Source organism: Triticum urartu, chromosome 6 (genome assembly GCF_003073215.2).
Source record: "Triticum urartu cultivar G1812 chromosome 6, Tu2.1, whole genome shotgun sequence".
NCBI lineage: Eukaryota > Viridiplantae > Streptophyta > Magnoliopsida > Poales > Poaceae > Triticum > Triticum urartu.
This window is the reverse complement of record NC_053027.1, coordinates 571,041,243-571,062,756: the sequence shown is the minus strand read 5'-3', so window position 1 is coordinate 571,062,756 and position 21,514 is coordinate 571,041,243. Positions and strand designations below refer to the sequence as shown.

Here is a 21,514-nt window from a genome sequence, read left to right as displayed (position 1 = left end):
ATGAAATTATGCAACTCCCGGATACCGGAGGAATACCTTGTATGCTATCAAATATCACAACGTAACTGAGTGATCATCAAGATGCTCTACAGGTATCTCCGAAGGTGTTTGTTGAGTTGGCATAGATTGAGATTAGGATTTATCACTCCGAGTATTGGAGAGGTATCTCTGGGCCCTCTCGACAATACACATCATAAGAAGCCTTGCAAGCAAATGACTAAGGAGTTAGTTACGAGATGATGTATTATGGAACGAGTAAAGAGACTTGTCGGTAACGAGATTGAACTAGGTATGAAGATACCCACGATCGAATCTCGGGCAAGTAACATACCGATGGACAAAGGGAATTACGTATGTTGTCATAAAGGTTCCACCGATAAACATCTTCGTAGAATATGTAGGAACCAATATGGGCATCCAAGTCCCGCTATTGGTTATTGATCGGAGAAGCGTCTCGGTTATGTCTACATAGTTCTCGAACCCGTAGGGTCCGCACGCTTAACGTTCATTGACGATATAGTATTATATGAGTTATGTATGTTGGTGACCGAATGTTGTTCGGAGTCCCGGATGAGATCACAGACATGATGAGGAGCTCCGGAATGGTCTGGAGGTAAAGATTGATATATAGGATGATATGGTTAGGCCAAGGGGTAAAGCCCACGGGGCTTTAGGTCGGTGCAAAAGGAGTTTTGCGGAGGCTAGGGGGCCAAACGCCGGAGACCTTGACGGCTGGCCCTGGGCCAGATGCCGAGGCCCGTGGCATCTAGGCCAGACGCCAAGGACTATGGCCTCTGGTCCTGTAAGTCCGAGAAGGACTCTTCCTTGCGGGAAAAAACGACTTTGAGGAGGCTCTTTCTCCAAGTTACGACCCCAGGGCTCAACATATAAATAGAGGGGCAGGGCTAGCACCTGGAACACATCAAGATTCACCAAGCCGTGTGCCCGCAACCCTAACCCTCTAGTTTATTCTCCGTCATAGTTTTTGTAGTGCTTGGCGAAGCCCAGCGGAGATTGTTGTTCACCACCACCGTCACCACGTCGTCATGCTGCCGGAACTCATCTACTGCTTCGCCTCTCTTGCTGGATCGAGAAGGTGAGGACGTCATCGAGCTGAACATGTGCTGAATGCGGAGGTGACGCACGTTCGGTACTTGATCGGGACGGGCCGTGAAGGTGTACGACTACATCAACCGCGTTGATAAATGCTTCCGCTTAGGGATCTTCAAGGGTATGAAGATGATCTTCCCCTCTCGTAGCTATGCATCTCCATGGATAGATCTTGCGTGTGCGTAATTTTTTTTATTTTCCATGCAATGTTTCCCAACAATTTGATCTGATTAGAGCAGCTGGACAGAATCCGAATTAGGTCAACTGAGCAATCATTGCTCCCTTGTACTGCGGCAAAATGATTGATGAACTTCTCCTGAAATTATGCATTTATGAAATGGTGAAACCTCTTGCATTACCTAAATAGCTGATCACATCACTTCTAGCATGAGTACAACGGTCTCGTGGATGGCGTCACGGCATGGCTCGATGGCGGCGGCGCGGTTTGCTTCGATGGCCGGCCGAGGTCGTTGGGAAAGGAGGCGGACACGGGGAAGGCGACATGCTCAGTGCTACTTGACCATGTCATCTCCGCCGATGCCGATGAGCTCAGCCTCGGTGGCAGCGGGCTCCTGGCCGTAGCCATCGACCACCTCGAGTGGGAGCCTGCCGCGGGGGCCGACCTGTAATGTATGTTGTTTGGTAATAGCTCTTCGTTCTCAACATCCGGTTGCGGCTGTTGCACACATTGTCTCCAAATACCGGTGTGAAAATGCTTTTTTAGATCTAATCATTATGGTTCTCCAAACACTGTTGGCCCAGTCCCGACGCCGAGTACTTCCGGCGACGACGATACGACCGACGACGAACAACGATGATGAATAGAGCTCACTGACTATCTTGGTTTTAGCCCCAAGCCGGCCAGACCCAACGAGATACTTTACGTCGAGATGCACCGTATGAAGCAGATGCACCGCAGTGCAAAACTGGCCTGAGCTCACTGATCTCCCAGCCTAAACACGCACGTACACAACAGCCTTTGGGCTCGATACTCAAACGCACGCGTGAAAATGAACAAAACTGGCCCTTTTCTGAAAATTCAACACAAAATGGCCTTAATCTGAAAATATTTCACAAAATGGCCCTCTTTTGCATGACGCCCGGGGCTTGGACACCACTTTATGCTTTTCGTGATAGCCAGCTTACTATGCTTCCTCCAAGAAAATATGTCACGTCCGAGGTACTCTTGTTGGAAATATGCCCTAGAGGCAATAATAAATTAGTTATTATTATATTTCCTTGTTCATGATAATCGTTTATTATCCATGCTAGAATTGTATTGATAGGAAACTCAGATACATGTGTGGATACATAGACAACACCATGTCCCTAGTAAGCTTCTAGTTGACTAGCTCGTTGATCAATAGATGGTTACGGTTTCCTGACCATGGACATTGGATGTCGTTGATAACGGGATCACATCATTAGGAGAATGATGTGATGGACAAGACCCAATCCTAATTAAGCATAGCACAAGATCGTATAGTTCGTATGCTAAAGCCTTTTATAATGTCAAGTATCGTTTCCTTAGACCATGAGATTGTGCAACTCTCGGATACCGTAGGAATACTTTGGGTGTGCCAAACGTCACAACGTAACTGCGTGGCTATAAAGGTACAATACAGGTATCTCCGAAAGTGTCTGTTGAGTTGGCACGAATCGAGACTGGGATTTGTCACTCCGTGTAAACGGAGAGGTATCTCTGGGCCCACTCGGTAGGACATCATTATAATGTGCACAATGTGACCAAGGAGTTGATCACGGGATGATGTGTTACGGAATGAGTAAAGAGACTTGCCGGTAATGAGATTGAACAAGGTATGGGGATACCGACGATCGAATCTCGGGCAAGTATCGTACCGCTAGACAAAGGGAATTGTATACGGGATTGATTGAATCCTTGACATCGTGGTTCATCCGATGAGATCATCGTGGAGCATGTGGGAGCCAACATGGGTATCCAGATCCCGCTGTTGGTTATTGACCGGCGAGTTGTCTCGGTCATGTCTGCATGGTTCCCGAACCCGTAGGGTCTACACACTTCAGGTTCGATGACGCTAGGGTTATAAAGGAAGTTGATATGTGGTTACCTAATGTTGTTCGGAGTCCCGGATGAGACCCCGGACGTCACGAGGAGTTCCGGAATGGTCCGGAGGTAAAGATTTATATATGGGAAGTTCTGTTTTGGTCACCGGAAAAGTTTTGGGTTTTATGGGTAACGTACCGGGACCACCGGGAGGGTACCAGGGGTCCACCAAATGGGGCCACAAGCCCCGGAGGGCTGCATGGGCCAAGTGTGGGCTGGTGCGCCCCCCCACAAGGGCCCAAGGCACCTAAGGGGAGGAAGGGGGGCAAACCCTAAGGGCAGATGGGCCTTAGGGCCCATGCCTGGTGCGCCTCCCTCTCCCCCTCCACTTGGCCGCCACCCTAGATGGGATTGGGGCTGGCCGCCGCCCCTAGGGTGGAACCCTAGGTGGGGCGCACCCCTCCCTCTCCCCTATATATACTTGAGGACTTGGGGCTGCCAATAGATGAGTTTTCTGACCTCTCCCTGGCGCAGCCCTACCTCTCTTTCTCCTCATATTTCGCGGTGCTTGGCGAAGCCCTGCTGGATCACCACGCTCCTCCACCACCACCACGCCGTTGTGTTGCTGCTGGATGGAGTCTTCCTCAACCTCTCCCTCTCTCCTTGCTGGATCAAGGCATGTGAGACGTCACCGGGCTGTACGTGTGTTGAACGCGGAGGTGCCGTCCGTTCGGCACTAGGATCTCCGGTGATTTGGATCACGACGAGTACGACTCCTTCAACCCCGTTCTCTTGAACGCTTCCTCTTAGCAATCTACAAGGGTATGTAGATGCACTCTTCTTCCCCTCGTTGCTGGTTTCTCCATAGATAGATCTTGGTGACACGTAGGAAAATTTTGAATTTTTGCTACGTTCCCCAACAACTCTTACGGTCATCAACAATCCTTTCCTTGTCACTAGCACTATAGCCGAGTAGTTTCACCATCTCCTTCTTGCTCATCTCAAGACGAGGTTCCATTGAAGCAACAATATGATTGCAATCTTTCAAGCCATGGCTTTCAAGTACCTTCCTTGCATATGCCTCCTGGCATAGTGTGATCCCTTCCAACTTTTGATGTACCTCGATCCTGAGGTAGTAACTCAATAGCCCTAGATCATCCATCTTTGAAAATCTCCTTCATTTGTAGGTTGAACTTTGCAATCACCTCTTCATCTGCTCCAGTTATCAACATGTCGTCGACGTAGATGCCAACTAGTAGACGATCCCTTCCTTCACCTCTCTTGTACATCGCATGCTCTAGTGGGGCTTTCTCAAATCCAAGAGAAATCAATGTATGATCAAGTTTGATGCTCCATGCCCGAGAGCCTTGTCGTAGCCCGTACAAGACTTTGTGTAACTTTAGTACCTTGTGTTCTTCTCCCTCTTTGATGAATATCGGTGGTTGGTTCACATAGACGTCTCCTTGTAACTCTCCTTTCAAGAACACGGATTTTACATCCATTTGATGTATCTTCCATGATTTCTGAACCGCGAGAGCGATGAGTAATTCCACCGATTCCATCTTTGCAACGGGAACGAACGCTTCTTCGAAGTCCACACTTTCCTCTTGCACGTACTCTTTGGTCACTAGCCTTACTTTGTGCTTCACGGACCCTTCGACATCTTTCTTGATCACAAATTCTCACTTGAGATCCATGGCTTTTTCATTGTTGGGAAGATCCACAAGCTTCCATGCATTATTGTCGTGGATCGACCTCAATTCTTCTTTCATAGCCTGACGCCAACACTCCATCGTATTTGCGTCATTAAAATCTGCCAGTTCCTCGGCACTTAGACACGAGCATCCACTCCTTCTCATCTTTGCCGGGTCAATCGTTCGAAGAGCTTACTTCGAATATTGTTGTAACACCGGTTCTGGATGTACGGACGTGGGTGGTTGTGTCCTTTCCTCCATTACTGTCGGAGACAACTTTGCTTGCGCGGCTCCTTGTACCTTCAGAAGCGATGCCTTGCTATTTTCTTTGCTCATAGCAATTGGCAAAGCTAGCATTTTCACGTGAGCTAGCCAGCCCTCCTGTTTATATGCTCTTGCTGCTGCACTTTTGAAGCCCGATGCTCAGACTATTGCTTCTAAGCCTCCACTCTGTGCTTCTTAATGAACCTCCAGCTGCTGTACTGTTTGCTGGTTTGGGTTGACGTGAGGCGCCCTTTTCATGGTCCACTAGTGGTGTCTCATCCACCTCTCTCGGGCTGCTTTCTGGCCAGCCTCCTGCCAAGTATGGAGCGTGCGTGCGTGCGCTACCAGACATAGCTCTCCTAGCATCGCTCGCTGGGAGACCGAGCACTCCTGTCTGCAGAACGCTTTGGCTACTTTCTGACGCGGATATGACAACGGCGACACCCTCGCCTTGCTATTGTTTGCACGCACATGCATCCAATCTAGCACCAGCATATTGTGCTTCGTGGACTTCAGGCGTCACGTACGCTGTTTTATCTTTGTCAGACAAAGTGATATATGTATCTGTAGCATCAACGCAAGTTTCGGAATCATCTCCTGCATCTGTAACATCGACACGAGTTTCCGAACCATAATCTTGGGAGCGAACTTTTTCTTCACGGAGCTCGACAATTTCTTTAGCCGATACTTGAAGAACTGGATCCTCCTCATCCATGAGTTCACACATCAACATCATGTCACTTTCATCATCTTCCTGGACCATGCGCACCTTCTCCTTAGGGGAATTCTTGCACTCCGACTTGAAGTGCCCGAGCAGATTACAGTTGTGGCAGCGGATCTTCCTCTTGTCGAACTTTTTCTTCTTTGGCTTCTCCGACTATTCGTCGGTGTCCTTTGCGGGACGGTACTTTGCGCCACTACCAAACGCCTTCTTGAAATTGTTCTCCTTGAAAACCATCGCTTGCCACTGAGCGCGTGTAAGCATCAGGTACTCATCCTGCTTTGCGTCACCGTAACTCAATTTCATCCGCTCATCATGCGCCTTGAAGCGACCAACCAGATCATTCAAAGTGAGAGTCTTGAGATCAACACATTGCTCGATCGCTGACACAATCGGCATGTAGCGCGGTGGAGCGGCACGTAGGAAATGCCTGACCACGGAGATGTCCTTCAATTTCTCGCCGAGACCGCGAATCCCGTTCACCATCGAGGCAACCCTCGCTGCGAAGGCGTCCACCGTCTCATCTTCTCCCATTCTCAGGTTCTCGTAACTTTTCAGCAAAGTTTGCAAGTTCGCCTCGCGCACACGCGAGTGCCCTAGATGCAACGTCTTGAGTGTGTCTCACGTCTCCTTCGCTGATGTCTTCGAGATTAGATGCTGCTGCACGTCCACCAGCGTCACCGAGCAGATGGCCGTGATAGCCTGGCGATCTTTCCGATACAAGGCACCACCCTTCAGGTACTCGTTACCGCCGGGGTCGACGGCTTCCCAGAGCTCATTGGCCTCGAGCGCCCACTCCATCATGGTCGCCCACACCACGAAGTTCCCATGGTCAAATCGTGGCTACTCCGATCTGACAGGAGCAGCAATTACTTTAGCCACATCGGAGTACTCCACCAGCTTTTTGGTCTTCTCGTCGTCCAACATGACCTCCCGTTACTACAAGATCAACCTTGCTCTAGATACCAATTGTTGGCCCAGTCCCGACGCCGTCGTCACCGACGACGAACGACGATGATGAACAGAGCTCGCTGACTATCTTAGTTTCAGCCCCGAGCCGGCCAGACCCAACGAGATACTTTACGTCGAGACGCACCGTACGAAGCAGATGCACCGCAGTGCAAAACTGGCCTCAGCTCACTGATCTCCAAGCCTAAACACGCACGTACACAACTCATCAAACGCACGCACGCACGCGAGACTTCTGCTGATTGCCACACGTACGTATCGTACGTGGTGATTTTACTTTATTGCTTCACCAACTCACGGTTGTACAAGGGGTAGGGGTACACGCATATAATATGCAAGATAGACACTAGAAGCTAACCTACTCGTCTCTACTTCTAATCCTACCTGATGACTGCTTCTGTGTACGAACCGGACACAGTTCCACGCACGTCGTGGTTAATTCCAACAAACACAACCCATTGACTGATATTATAGTTTTTGTGGGCTGGTTCTTTATGAGAAAATTATTGTACAATAATACTGTAGTTAGAAGGAGGCCGCTCTTGTACGGCAGTTTTGGGTGTTGGGAATGCTTCGAATGCTAAAGGAGGATGGGCTTGATGGTGCTAGATCTGGCAAGAAAGAGATCATTGGGTAATCTCCAACAATGCAGAGTTCCTACTTTTGTGCTCTGCAGCGACACCAAGATCCTTTGATCAATTCGCCATTCTCCTGCAGAAGGCTTAGGTTTATCTATGTTAGCACATAAAATGCTCACCTCTGCATCTTGTATGTCATGTTGATGATTTAGTCCAGTGGTGCTAACTGGGTTATTAATATGGTTCTGACGTGATATGATGTGCTGGTGTTTGGTTTGTGATTAACATTTCATGTGAGTTAAATTGTGAAATAGTGAGACACTGAAATGGTACTTATATGTGCCTAATGTTGAGTTGCTCTTACTGCTCTTGAAGGACTGGACAAGTGAGCATGAAAGTTTTGAAATATTTGGTTTTTTATGGCAACCATTTTGTATTGTTCTGACCATGAGTGTATTTAATCTTGTGGCCTAAGACTTTTAAGTTGATGTTACGCATTGACGGCATGCTGAGATTATTTGGGTATATCTGGATGACGCACATAGTTTATTCCTTCGCAGGTTCTTGAGGACTACCTGAAGAATTTTAGAGTCTTGGAGGGGAAGACGATGCCACCCATCATTGGTAATATCTGGATGACGCATTAAAAAAAATCAGGTCCATTCTTTGATCTTCTCTAATGTTTTTCTTTGCTGCTTGAATAGATAGCTCTCTGTGGGTTGTAGGCTTGTAGCCTTGAAGTTCCGAATCCATAACCATTTCATATTTGGCTGTGAATAGTTACAACTGTTTGCGGACCATTACTCGGGCAAGCCGCCGCCGTCGCTCGCATCGTCACACCAATTACAAGCACTGGATATGGATATGTTGATAAGGTTGGCTTCATTGCACTTGTTGTTCATTAATTTACATACATATTAGAAAAAATTATCTCAAGGCCATATGTCACTCAGAGCTGCCTCTATTGAAATGGTGATTATACTGTAAATTCATCAAGATAGTTCATGTTTCTCAGCGTAGCTAAATTCAATCTTTCTTGACTTTGTGTTTCTGCTTTATGTCTAGATTTTCCTTTGTCTGCACCTTTTATTTTAGTAATAGTAATTTTTATAATTATACAACTGTTTCATTACATCAAAATTTATTGAAGCAATATACCCGTACAAAATTTCAAATACAAGTGAGTTTAATATGCTATACTATGCATAGGTTGCAGAACGCATGACTGTACAAGTACGTGTCGTTAACTTTCTTTTGGAGACACATGAAGGAAATGGCTTGCAAGGACATGCAACATGGTATGTTCTGATTACTTTTTGTGCATATTCCGTTCTTCCTTTTCTGATGAGAAATGGTGGTAAACCTTTTTATTTTGTCTTCAAACATGCCTACATAGTCTGATGTTAGTTATCCAAAGGCTCCAAGTCAATTCACATTGTTCCAATGGACATCGTTGTAATATTGGTGATTAAGTTGTCATGCTACCTATTCAAATATTTTTGACATCTTTAGACTGTGAATACATTCAGTTATAATCATTTTTGTACTTTGCCAAATCAGGTAAACCACAATGGTGATATTAGCTCAAAATAATTCTGCTGTAGATCAAATGAATTTACAGTATGTTAAACCACAATTGTATAATCATTTTTTAAATACACATTGCAAAAAAAGTTGTATGCATGACGAACATTTTCAAATAACGTTAAAAAATTTAACAAATGTGTAACATTTTCCAAAAAAAACATGTTGAACATTTTCCAAACGCACAAAACACTTTCTTTAAACTCATGGCAGTTGTAATTTTTTTCTTTAACAGCCAAAGCGGATTTTTGAAGAGGTACATAACGGCCAAAGCGGATTTTTGGAGCATGGTAGCCGCTGAGCATGTTTTTTGAAAGGTTAAAAACTGACACTTAAAAGATTTTATTATTTTTTCGCACAAAAACATATGCATGTGCTCTAAGTAACTGTCAAATTTCATTTGAAATTATGTTACATTATACCCTGCAATAAAGACAAAAAAAGGGGTGAAAAACAAGCTGATTTCTGCATGTGTTTTTAGTCTTTTAATCTATCACATGCAAACACAGGTTTTTGATGAAAATTCGCATGATATATTACGTGCAGAGGAAGAAGCAGAGATTGTTGCCGACCCGGGCCCTGCACGGTAGCTCCGACCCATGACAATAAACAGACCTCGGAGACCCTGCGAACACGTTGAAAATGCGACTACCGCAGCCATGCCGCGAACAGGCCGCAGTTTTAAACCAAAACAAAACATAATTTACGACGTACTTATCCGAGGACCAATTTTTTAGCATCGTATATATATATATATATATATATATATATATATGACACTTTCGCAAAAAAAATTATAGTTACACGGATCTTTTGGGAAATTGATTTTTTTTGGAATAAATCTTTGTGGGAATTGGTTAATCACAAGATGGATTCACGTTGACATCGTCAACCGCCGGATGTTGTGGAAAGCTGGCCCGCCCCTTCCCCAAGGAAACGAGAAGAGACCGGATCTTTCTGGAATTTTATTTCATCCCATATATACCCGACCCTGGTCTCCTCTCTCGTCACAACAAAATTTCACCCGAGCGATTCGATCTGCATATCCCAACCTCGACAGAGCAATGGCACGCCGTGGTTTTTTTGGGTATGATCCCTACGACTGCTACTACCCTGCGTCGCCCTACGCCTACGATTACGATCCATACTACCACAGTCCCGCCGTCGACGCGTTCTTCGCCGAGCCGCTCGTGACGGCCCGCCGGAGGGCCCCGACGCAGCACGACGACGGCTTCTTCCCTGGATTCAGAGTCTCCGAGCCGGCGGCGCGGACCAGGGCGCGTCCCAGGCCCAGCAGCGGGTCCCCGAAGAGCTGCCCCGACTGCTACGAGGTGGAGGTCACAGGGCCCGAGCCTGACTCGCCGCCCGCGGTGCCGAGGAAGCCGGCGCCGTCAGCGGAGGAGGCCGCGGCGAGGGTGCAGGCGGCGGCGCGCGGGCTGCTCGCTCGTCGCATGGTGCGGGAGGTGCGTGCGGTGGAGCGCCAGGCCAAGGCCGTGGCCGCGAGGGTGGCGGCCGAGGCGGAGGCGCTCCGCGAGGACGCCCGTGCGCGGATCGGCCTCGGGGAGGAGCTCATGCGGCTGCTGCTCCGTCTCGACGGCGTGCGCGGTGCCCGGGAGTACCGCAGGAGGGTCACCAGGCGCGTGCTCACGCTCCAGGACGCAGTTGACGCTCTCGAGGCCGCGCCCGCGGTGGTGACCGCCGATGCGCCGGAAGTTCAGAATGCAGAGGAAGAAGCAGAGGATGGGATGGAACCGGAGTTGGAGCTGCCGGTTGAGGACAACACTGCGGCTGATCCTCTGGTTGCCGAGACAACTGACACGGCGGCAATGGAGGTTGACGTGGCGAGCCCCGTCGACGTCGTCGTGGACGAGGCCGAGACCGAACTGGTGGCGGAAGGGGAGAAGGCCTCGGAGGCGGAGGGGGAGTGGGAGATGGTGGCGACGGGAGACGGCGACGTCTCCACTGGCGAGAAGGAACCTACACCACCCAAAGCGCAGCAGCAGCAAGAACAGGCACATAAGGAGAAGAAAACGGTGACCACCGACGGGCTGGACGCGAAGAAACTGATGGAGATGGTGGCGGCACTGTGCGAGCAGAGCGCGCAGCAGTGCACTCTGATTGGCTCCCTGGCAGAGCGGGTGGACACACTGGAGCGCGCCGTCCGGCGGGTGGAGGAGACCGACCGGTGCAGACGGAGGAACAAGAACACCAACAAGGACGGCAAGAAGAACACTAGCTTCTACAGCGACTAGATACCATAAATAGCTTCTCCTAGCATGAGGCTTCGATTGGATTTTTTTTCATTAGCTTTTAATCTTGCATTTGTTTCAATTCCGTTCATTGTGTGAACAAACTTAGATCATGTCGGCAAATTTCATTAATTTAATTGAGTTGTGTGATGCTTGAGCTTTTAAAATACGACAAATGCTTCTTTTTATGGGCAATCGAGCTTCCAGTTTATTATGCACATCTTCTGCACTCACGGCAAAGGAATATGTGCAAGCTACCAAAATTTACTTATCAAACAAATTACTGATCAGAAGTCATTGTCGCAGCCTACAAAATCAACCGAGAAAATCAAGAGGAGAATGTTTTTGCTTTGGTGGAACTAAAAGAGAAAATAGATGAAATTAACAAGCTTCCTTCATGAAGACATAGCTACAACATCAATAGATCAACTGAAAATGGAATATATGTTCACCCGGTGTCATTAACTTCAAGCAATCTTCATCCGCTTCACAGGAACAACCAAGAAAATCTGCGTATCTTTTTACAGAAATATTTCCCAGGGTCACTCACTGGTTCTGAATGTTGTACTGGCCAGCTGCAAAATTCTGAATAATGATTATAGTCCAGGCAAAAGGACACAATTTGCCATTTGGGTTGAAGTTAGCTGACGCAGGATAAGAGAAAATTGTAGCCAACTCTAGCAGCCGGCGCATGTGCATAAATAAAGCAAGGAGCATCAATGCATCTTAACAAAGGAAAAAGGACAGGGCACATTTTGTTTATGTTGAAAAATACTCCAAGAACCTGGTGCTAGGTCATGCATTTAGATCCAGACCCCCCAAAAAAATCATGAACAACAAAGTAATGGGGAACATGAACCAAGCATCCGGATTAGACCAATAAATCCCAGTACCTCGTTGCATGCAGTATGACTAATTACTCCGTTCTATATTTTATCTCTGGATATCATTGGTGCTGTTCAAAGTGTATCACCTACTATCACCATCAGAAGAAAGATTGACAATGAGTCGGTCCCAAAGCATGACATTGTTCTTGGCAGATGACTCGTAAGCAGCAACTTAACTTGTTGATGACTAAAAATATGATGTATACTGTATTGATAGCTTAAAGTGTGATACTTACAACTAATTTGACTGCACGAATAAGATTGTTACCATTTATCTTTGGAATGATCTTGCCAGCACTTGTTGAAGAGCTCTTGGACCTTGTTGACGCTGCACCTATTATTGTAGTGAAGAGCTTGAAACTATCAGGTAGGCTCCAATCAACCTTTTTCTGCATTAAACCATGGGATCTTATTTGCTCTAATAGCTTGTTGCTAAATTTGTCTACCAGATGTGTTTATTTCTATAGTGGGCAAAGCACACTTGTGATTAAGCACAAGATGGAGGTTGGCCACAGAGCGACGGAGGCTGTGACAAACACCTACACTGGTTCCCTGGGGTGACGACAGCGTTGTAGGAGGCAGGCAAAGGGCGACAACGGAGGAGTAGCAGGCAAAGAAGCAATCGGCATGAATCCATGGCCGAGAAGCAATCAAGATGAGCACACAGTGTGCACGGGCACATGGAAGCATCCCTAAAACAGAGGATCCTACATTCCCGCCACACCATATGGGACAAAATCGATAACATACGCCATAGAACAAGTTTTGATTCAATCGCCTCCGCTATTTGGGTTTCAGCCGAGACAACCCCCGCCACCCTCTCCCCCCCCCAAAAAAAAACCCCCTTCCATACCAACGAAATAATCAAGACATAAGGAAACCAACGAAATTGAATCCTCGGATGCAGCGCAGGAAGATGAATAGCATGACGACGAAGCCCCGCAACCCATCTGTCAGACCCTGTTCATGTATTCCCCTGTTCCAGCGTGCCAGAAGCTATAACGGCCGTGGATCCTCCATCATGTGGTCCTGGTTCAAAAATAACGGTTCATCAGCGGAGGGCATCTCTCCTCCATCGATCTGCCATCATGCGGCTGCTGATGCAAATGAGTAGCTGTAGCTTACCCGACATAGCCATGTGCTCTGTTTTGCTTTACTTCTACTTTTTACCAACTTGTAGTGGCTATAAAGCCAGCCACAATCCATGAGAGAGGGCATGTTGTTTTGTATTGGGTGCAAACCCTAGCCGCCAGTGGCGTGCTAAACTACTTTCCCCATTTTCTATCAAAGAAACCCTAGTTTCAAGCTCCTGTTCTTCCCTCAAATCGATGTTGCGGTAGTTAAATTGCTTAATTCAGAGCTCTGGTCCTGACAATTGGTATCAAGAGCTAGTCTTTTCTTGGTAGTGGAGTTGATTGGGGCGAAGTAGAGGTTGGTTGCAGCTATAAAATCCCTCTCCGAGCCCTAATCCGGCGACGACGACATCAGGTGGCGGCCAGAGTGGCAGCGTTCGGGTGCAGTCAGAGTACAATTTGGTTGCCTGGGATTACTTCTCGGGTGGTAAAACCCCAGCTCATGTGATCTGATCATGTACCATCGGAGGCAGGCGCAGGAGGCGGCGTAGGCGGTGGTGACGAGTTCATCCCACCCTCCCACCCCTCTATGGTGGTGATAGCCGACGACTTCAAGATGACGGGCCTGGCTGATTCTGGTTCGACGGCTGAATTGCAGCTGGAGTCCCTTGAATTAGACATCAAGACGCTGAAGGAAATATGCCCTAGAGGCAATAATAAAGTTATTATTTATTTCCTTATATCATGATAAATGTTTATTATTCATGCTAGAATTGTATTAACCGGAAACATAATACATGTGTGAATACATAGACAAACAAAGTGTCACTAGTATGCCTCTACTTGACTAGCTCGTTAATCAAAGATGGTTATGTTTCCTAACCATGGACAAAAGAGTTGTTATTTGATTAACGAGGTCACATCATTAGTTGAATGATCTGATTGACATGACCCATTCCATTAGCTTAGCACCCGATCGTTTAGTATGTTGCTGTTGCTATTCTTCATGACTTATACATGTTCCTATGACTATGAGATTATGCAACTCCCGTTGACGGAGGAACACTTTGTGTGCTACCAAACGTCACAACGTAACTGGGTGATTATAAAGGTGCTCTACAGGTGTCTCCAAAGGTAGATGTTGGGTTGACGTATTTCGAGATTAGGATTTGTCACTCCGATCGTCGGAGAGGTACCTCTGGGCGCCCTCGGTAATGCACATCACATAAGCCTTGCAAGCATTATAACTAAGATGTTAGTTGTCAGATGATGTATTACAGAACGAGTAAAGAGACTTGCCGGTAACGAGATTGAACAAGGTATTGGATACCGACGATCGAATCTCGGGCAAGTAACATACCGATGACAAAGGGAACAACGTATGTTGTTATGCGGTCTAACCGATAAAGATCTTCGTAGAATATGTAGGAGCCAATATGGGCATCCAGGTCCCGCTATTGGTTATTGACTGGAGACGTGTCTCGGTCATGTCTACATTGTTCTCGAACCGTAGGGTCCGCACGCTTAACGTTACGATGACAGTTATTATGAGTTTATGCATTTTGATGTACCAAAGGTTGTTCGCAGTCCCGGATGTGATCACGGACATGACGAGGAGTCTCGAAATGGTCGAGACATAAAGATTGATATATTGGAAGCCTATGTTTGGACATCGGAAGTGTTCCGGGTGAAATCGGGAATTTTACCGGAGTACCGGAAGGTTACCGGAAACCCCCCGGGAGCCAAATGGGCCAACATGGGCCTTAGTGGAAAGGTGAGAAAGGGGCAGCCCACATGGCGCGCGCCTCCCCCCTCTCCTAGTCCTATTAGGACTAGGAGAGGTGGCCGCCCCTTCTCTCTTTCCCCCTTCGGGGAATCCTAGTTCGAACTAGGATTGGGGGGAGTCCTACTCCCGGTAGGAGTAGGACTCCTCCTGCTCCCTCCTTGGCCGGCCAGCCTCCCTCCCTCCATCCTTTATATACGGGGGCAGGGGACACCCCAAGACACACAAGTTGATCCTTGAGATCGTTCCTTAGCCGTGTGCGGTGCCCCCTGCCACCAAATTCCACCTCGATCATACCGTTAGTGCTTAGGCGAAGCCCTGCGTCGGTAGTACATCAAGATCGTCACCACGCCGTTCGTGCTGACGGAACTCTTCCTCGACGCTTTGCTGGATCGGAGCCCGAGGATCGTCATCGAGCTGAACGTGTGCTAAGAACTCGGAGGTGCCGGAGTAACGGTGCTTGGATCGGTCGGATCGGGAAGAAGACGTACGACTACTTCCTCTACGTTGTGTGATCGCTTCCGCAGTCGGTCTGCGTGTGGTACGTAGACAACACTCTCCCCTCTCGTTGCTATGCATCACCATGATCTTGCGTGTGCGTAGAATTTTTTTGAAATTACTACGTTCCCCAACAGTGGCATCCGAGCCTAGTTTATGGTTTGATGTTATTTGCACGAGTAGAACCACAAGTGAGTTGTGGGCGATACAAGTCATACTGCCTACCAGCATGTCATACTTTGGTTCGGCGGTATTGTTGGTTGAGACGATCCGGACCAACCTTACGCGTACTCTTACACGAGACCGGTTCCCTCGACGTGCTTTGCACATAGGTGGCTTGCGGAGACTGTCTCTCCAACTTTAGTTGAACCAAGTATGGACTACGCCCGGTCCTTGAGAAGGTTAAAACGGAGTCTATTTGACGAACTATCGTTGTGGTTTTGATGCGTAGGTGAGATGGTTCTATGCTTAAGCCCGTAGCAGCCACGTAAAACTTGCAACAACAAAGTAGAGGACGTCTAACTTGTTTTTGCAGGGCATGTTGTGATGTGATATGGTCAAGACATGATGCTAAATTTTATTGTATGAGATGATCATGTTTTGTAACCGAGTTATCGGCAACTGGCAGGAGCCATATGGTTGTCGCTTTATTGTATGCAATGCAATCGCAATGTAATGCTTTACCTTATTACTAAGCAGTAGTGATAGTCGTGGAAGCATAAGATTGGCGAGACGACAACGATGCTACGATGGAGATCAAGGTGTCGCGCCGGTGACGATGGTGATCATGACGGTGCTTCGGAGATGGAGATCACAAGCACAAGATGATGATGGCCATATCATATCACTTATATTGATTGCATGTGATGTTTATCTTTTATGCATCTTATCTTGCTTTGATTGACGGTAGCATTATAAGATGATCCCTCACTAAATTATCAAAGTATAAGTGTTCTCCCTGAGTATGCACCATTGCGAAAGTTCTTCGTGCTGAGACACCACGTGATGATCGGGTGTGATAGGCTCTACGTTCAAATACAACGGGTGCAAACAGTTGCACACGCGGAATACTCAGGTTATACTTGACGAGCCAAGCATATACAGATATGGCCTCGGAACACGGAGACCGAAAGGTCGAGCGTGAATCATATAGTAGATATGATCAACATAAGTGATTTCACACATTGGAAACTACTCCATCTTCACGTGATGATGCGGACATGGTTTAGTTGATTGGATCACGTGATCACTTAGAGGATTAGAGGGATGTCTATCTAAGTGGGAGTTCTTAAAATATGATTAATTGAAACTTAAATTTATCATGAACTTAGTCCTGGTAGTATTTTGCTAAATTATGTTGTAGATCAATAGCTCGCGTTGTTGCTTCCCTGTATTTTATTTTTGAATATGTTCCTAGAGAAAATTGTGTTGAAAGATGTTAGTAGCAATGATGCGGATTGGATCCGTGATCTGAGGTTTATCCTCATTGCTGCACAGAAGAATTATGTCCTTGATGCACCGCTAGGTGACAGACCTATTGCAGGAGCAGATGCAGACGTTATGAACGTTTGGCTAGCTCAATATGATGACTACTTGATAGTTTAGTGCACCATGCTTAATGGCTTAGAATCGGGACTTCAAAGACGTTTTGAACGTCATGGACCATATGAGATGTTCCAGGAGTTGAAGTTAATATTTCAAGCAAATACCCGAGTTGAGAGATATGAAGTCTCCAACAAGTTCTATAGCTAAAAGATGGAGGAGAATCGCTCAACTAGTGAGCATGTGCTCAGATTGTCTGGGTACTACAATCGCTTGAATCAAGTGGGAGTTAATCTTCCAGATAAAGATAGTGATTGACAGAATTCTCTAGTCACCATCACCAAGTTAGTAGAACTTCGTGATGAACTATAATATGCAAGGGATACGGAAATAGACCAGCTCTTCGTGATGCTGAAATCGACGAAGGTAGAAATCAAGAAAAACAAGTGTTGATGGTAGACAAGATCACTAGTTTCAAGAAAAGGACAAAGGAAAAGGGGAACTTCAAGAAGAACGGCAAGCAAGTTGCTGCTCAAGTGAAGAAGCCCAAGTCTGATCCTAAGCCTGAGACTAAGTGCTTCTACTGCAAAGGGACTGGTCACTGGAAGCGGAACTACCCCAAGTGATTGGCGGATAAGAAGGATGGCAAAGTGAACATAAGTATATTTGATATACATGTTATTGATGTGTACTTTACTAGTGTTTATAGCAACCCTCAGTATGTGATACTAGTTCAGTTGCTAAGATTCGTAACTCGAAACGGGATTTGCAGAATAAACAGAGACTAGTTAAGGGTGAAGTGACGATGTGTGTTGGAAGTGGTCCAAGATTGATATGATCATCATCGCACACTCCCTATACTTTCGGGATTAGTGTTGAACCTAAATAAGTGTTATTTGGTGTTTGCGTTGAGCATGAATATGATTTGATCATGTTTATTGTAATACGGTTATTCATTTAAGTAAAGAATAAATTGTTGTTCTGTTTACATGAATAAAACCTTATATGGTTACACACCCAATGAAAATAGTTCATTGGATCTCGATCATAATACACATAATCATAATATTGAAACCAAAAGATGCAAAGTTAATAATGATAGTGCAACTTATTGTGCACTTGCCGTTTAGGTCATATTGGTGTAAAGCGCATGAAGAAACTCCATGCTGATGGGATTTTGGAATCACTTGATTATGAATCACTTGATGCTTGCGAACCATGCCTTCATGGGCAAGATGACTAAAACGCCGTTCTCCGGAACAATGGAGAGCAACAGATTTGTTGGAAATCATACATACTGATGTATGTGGTCCAATGAATATTGAGGCTTCGCGACAAGTATCATTATTTTCTGATCTTCACAGATGAATTGAGCAGATATGAGTATATCTACTTGATGAAACATAAGTCTGAAACATTTGAAAAGTTCAAAGAATTTCAGAGTGAAGTGAAAAATCATCGTAACAAGAAAATAAAGTTTCTACGATCTGATCGTAGAGAAGAGTATTTGAGTTACGAGTTTGGCCTTCAGTTAAAAACAATGTGAAATAGTTTCACTACTCACGCCACCTGGACACCACAGTAATGGTGTGTCCGAACGTCATAACCGTACTTTATTAGATTATAGTGCGATCATATGATGTCTCTTACGATCTACCACTATCGTTTTGGGGTTAATGCATTTAGAGACAGCTGCATTTCACGTTAAAAGGGCACCATCAATAATCCGTCGAGACGACGCCTTATGAACTATGGTTTGGCAAGAAACCAAAGTTGTCGTTTCTAAAGTTTGGGGTTACGATGCTTATAGAAAAAGTTTCATCCTGATAAGCTCAAAACTCAAATCAGAGAAGTGCATCTTCATAGGATATCCAAAGGAAACTATTGGATACACCTTCTATCACAGATCCGAAGGCAAGACTTTTGTTGCTAAATTCGGAAACTTTCTGGAGAAGGAGTTTCTCTCGAAAGAAGTGAGTGGGAGGAAAGTAGAACTTGACGAGGTAACTGTACCTACTCCGTTATTGGGAAATAGTACATCACAGAAAACTGTTTCTGTGAGACCTACACCAATAAGAGAGGAAGTTAATGATGATGATCATGAAACTTTAGATCAAGATACTACTGAACCTCGTAGATCAACCAGAGTAAGATCCGCACCAGAGTGGTACGGTAATCCTGTTCTGGAAGTCATGCTACTAGATCATGATGAACCTACGAACTATGAAGAAGCGATGGTGAGCCCAGATTCCGCAAAGATGGCTTGAAGCCATGAAATCTGAGATGGGATCCATGTATGAGAACAAAGTATGGACTTTGGTTGACTTGCCCGATGATCGGCAAGCAATTGAGAATAAATGGATCTTCAAGAAGAAGACTGACGCTGACGGTAATGTTACTGTCTACAAAGCTCGACTTTGTCGCAAAAGGTTTTCGACAAGTTCAAGGGAGTTGACTACGATGAGACTTTCTCACCCGTAGCGATGCTTAAGTCTGTCCTGTTAGCAATTGCCGCATTTTATGATTATGAAATTTGGCAAATGGATGTCAAAACTGCATTCCTGAATGGATTTCTGGAAGAAGAGTTGTATATGATGCAACTGGAAGGTTTTGTTCAATCCAAAGGGAGCTAACAAAAGTGTACAAGCTCCAGTGATCCATTTATGGACTGGTGCAAGCCTCTCGGAGTTGGAATAACGCTTTGATAGTGTGATCAAAAGCATATAGTTTTATACAGACTTGCCGTGAAGCATGTATTTACAAGAAAGTGAGTGGGAGCACTACAGCATTTCTGATAAGTATATGTGAATGACATATTGTTGATCGGAAATAATGTAGAATTATTCTGCAAAGCATAAAGGAGTATTTGAAAGGAGTTTTTCAAAGAAAGACTTCGGTAAAGTGCTTACATATTGAGCTTCAAGATCTATAGAGATAGATCAATACGCTTGATAAGTTTTTCAATAAGTACATACCTTGACAAGATTTTGAAGTAGTTCAAAATGGAACAGTCAAAGAAAAGTTTCTTGCCTGTGTTACAAGGTGTGAAAGTTGAGTAAGACTCAAAGCCCGACCACGGCAGAAGATAGAAAGAGAATGAAAGTCATTCCCTATGCCTCATTCATAGGTTCTATAAAGTATGCCATGCTGTGTACCAGATCTATTGTATACCCTCACTGATTTGGCAAGGGAGTACAATAGTGATCTAGGAGTAGATCACTGGACAGCGGTCAAGAATTATCCTTAGTAAAATAAGGATATGTTTCTCGATTATGGACGTGACAAAAAGGTTCGTCGTAAAGGGTTACGTCGATGCAAGTTTTTGCACTGATCCAGATGAATCTAAAGTCTCAACTGGATACATATTAAAAATGGGAGCAATTAGCTAGAGTAGCTCCGTGTAGAGCATTGTAGACATAGAACTTGCAAAATACTTACGGATCTGAATGTGACAGATCCGTTGACTAAAATTATCTCACAAGCAAAACATGATCACACCTTAGCTAACTCTTTGGGTGTTAATCACATAGATATGTGAACTAGATTACTGACCTAGTAAACCCTTTGAGTGTTGGTCACATGACATGTGAACTATGGGTGTTAATCACATGGTGATGTGAACTATTGCTGTAAATCACATGGCGATGTGATCTAGATTATTGACTCTAGTGCAAGTGGGAGACTGAAGGAAATATGCCCTAGAGGCAATAATAAAGTTATTATTTATTTCCTTATATCATGATAAATGTTTATTATTCATGCTAGAATTGTATTAACCGGAAACATAATACATGTGTGAATACATAGACAAACAGAGTGTCACTAGTATGCCTCTACTTGACTAGCTCGTTAATCAAAGATGGTTATGTTTCCTAACCATGAACAAAGAGTTGTTATTTGATTAACGAGGTCACATCATTAGTTGAATGATCTGATTGACATGACCCATTCCATTAGCTTAGCACCCGATCGTTTAGTATGTTGCTGTTGCTTTCTTCATGACTTATACATGTTCCTAATGACTATGAGATTATGCAACTCCCGTTTAGCCGGAGAGGAACACTTTGGGTGCTACCAAACGTCACAACGTAACTGGGTGATTATAAAGGAGTCTACAGGTGTCTCCAAAGGTAGATGTTGGGTTGGCGTATTTCGAGATTAGGATTTGTCACTCCAATTGTCGGAGAGGTATCTCTGGGCCCTCTCGGTAATGCACATCACATAAGCCTTGCAAGCATTGCAACTAATGAGTTAGTTGCAAGATGATGTATTACAGAACGAGTAAAGAGACTTGTCGGTAACGAGATTGAACTAGGTATTGAGATACCGACGATCGAATCTCGGGCAAGTAACATACCGATGACAAAGGGAACAACGTATGTTGTTATGCGGTCTGACCGATAAAGATCTTCGTAGAATATGTAGGAGCCAATATGGGCATCCAGGTCCCGCTATTGGTTATTGACCGGAGACGTGTCTCGGTCATGTCTACATTGTTCTCGAACCCGTAGGGTCCGCACGCTTAAGGTTTTACGA

The 21,514-nt window shown here is 45.5% G+C and overlaps 2 protein-coding genes across 2 annotated transcripts in view; one reads left to right on the top strand and one right to left on the bottom strand.

Moving 5' to 3' along the window:
* LOC125517083 (splicing factor 3B subunit 2-like) overlaps window positions 1-5,857 on the bottom strand; it is a 33,059-nt gene extending 27,202 nt beyond the window's left edge. The window contains exon 1 of the mRNA XM_048682288.1: window positions 5,566-5,857. Coding sequence (XP_048538245.1) covers window positions 5,566-5,857 — 292 coding nt within the window. The remainder of the gene's footprint in view (window positions 1-5,565) is intronic.
* Window positions 5,858-9,983: 4,126 nt separating this feature from the next.
* Window positions 9,984-11,347, top strand: LOC125513125. Its single transcript, XM_048678168.1, has one exon. The coding sequence runs from the start codon at window positions 10,011-10,013 to the stop codon at window positions 11,196-11,198; it is 1,188 nt and encodes a 395-aa protein (XP_048534125.1). The 5' UTR covers window positions 9,984-10,010; the 3' UTR covers window positions 11,199-11,347.
* The last annotated feature ends 10,167 nt before the right edge of the window (window positions 11,348-21,514 follow it).

Bases quoted from the DNA above. Each gene is read 5' to 3' on its own strand.
- LOC125513125 (XM_048678168.1), top strand. From the start codon at position 10,011: ATGGCACGCCGTGGTTTTTTTGGGTATGATCCCTACGACTGCTACTAC.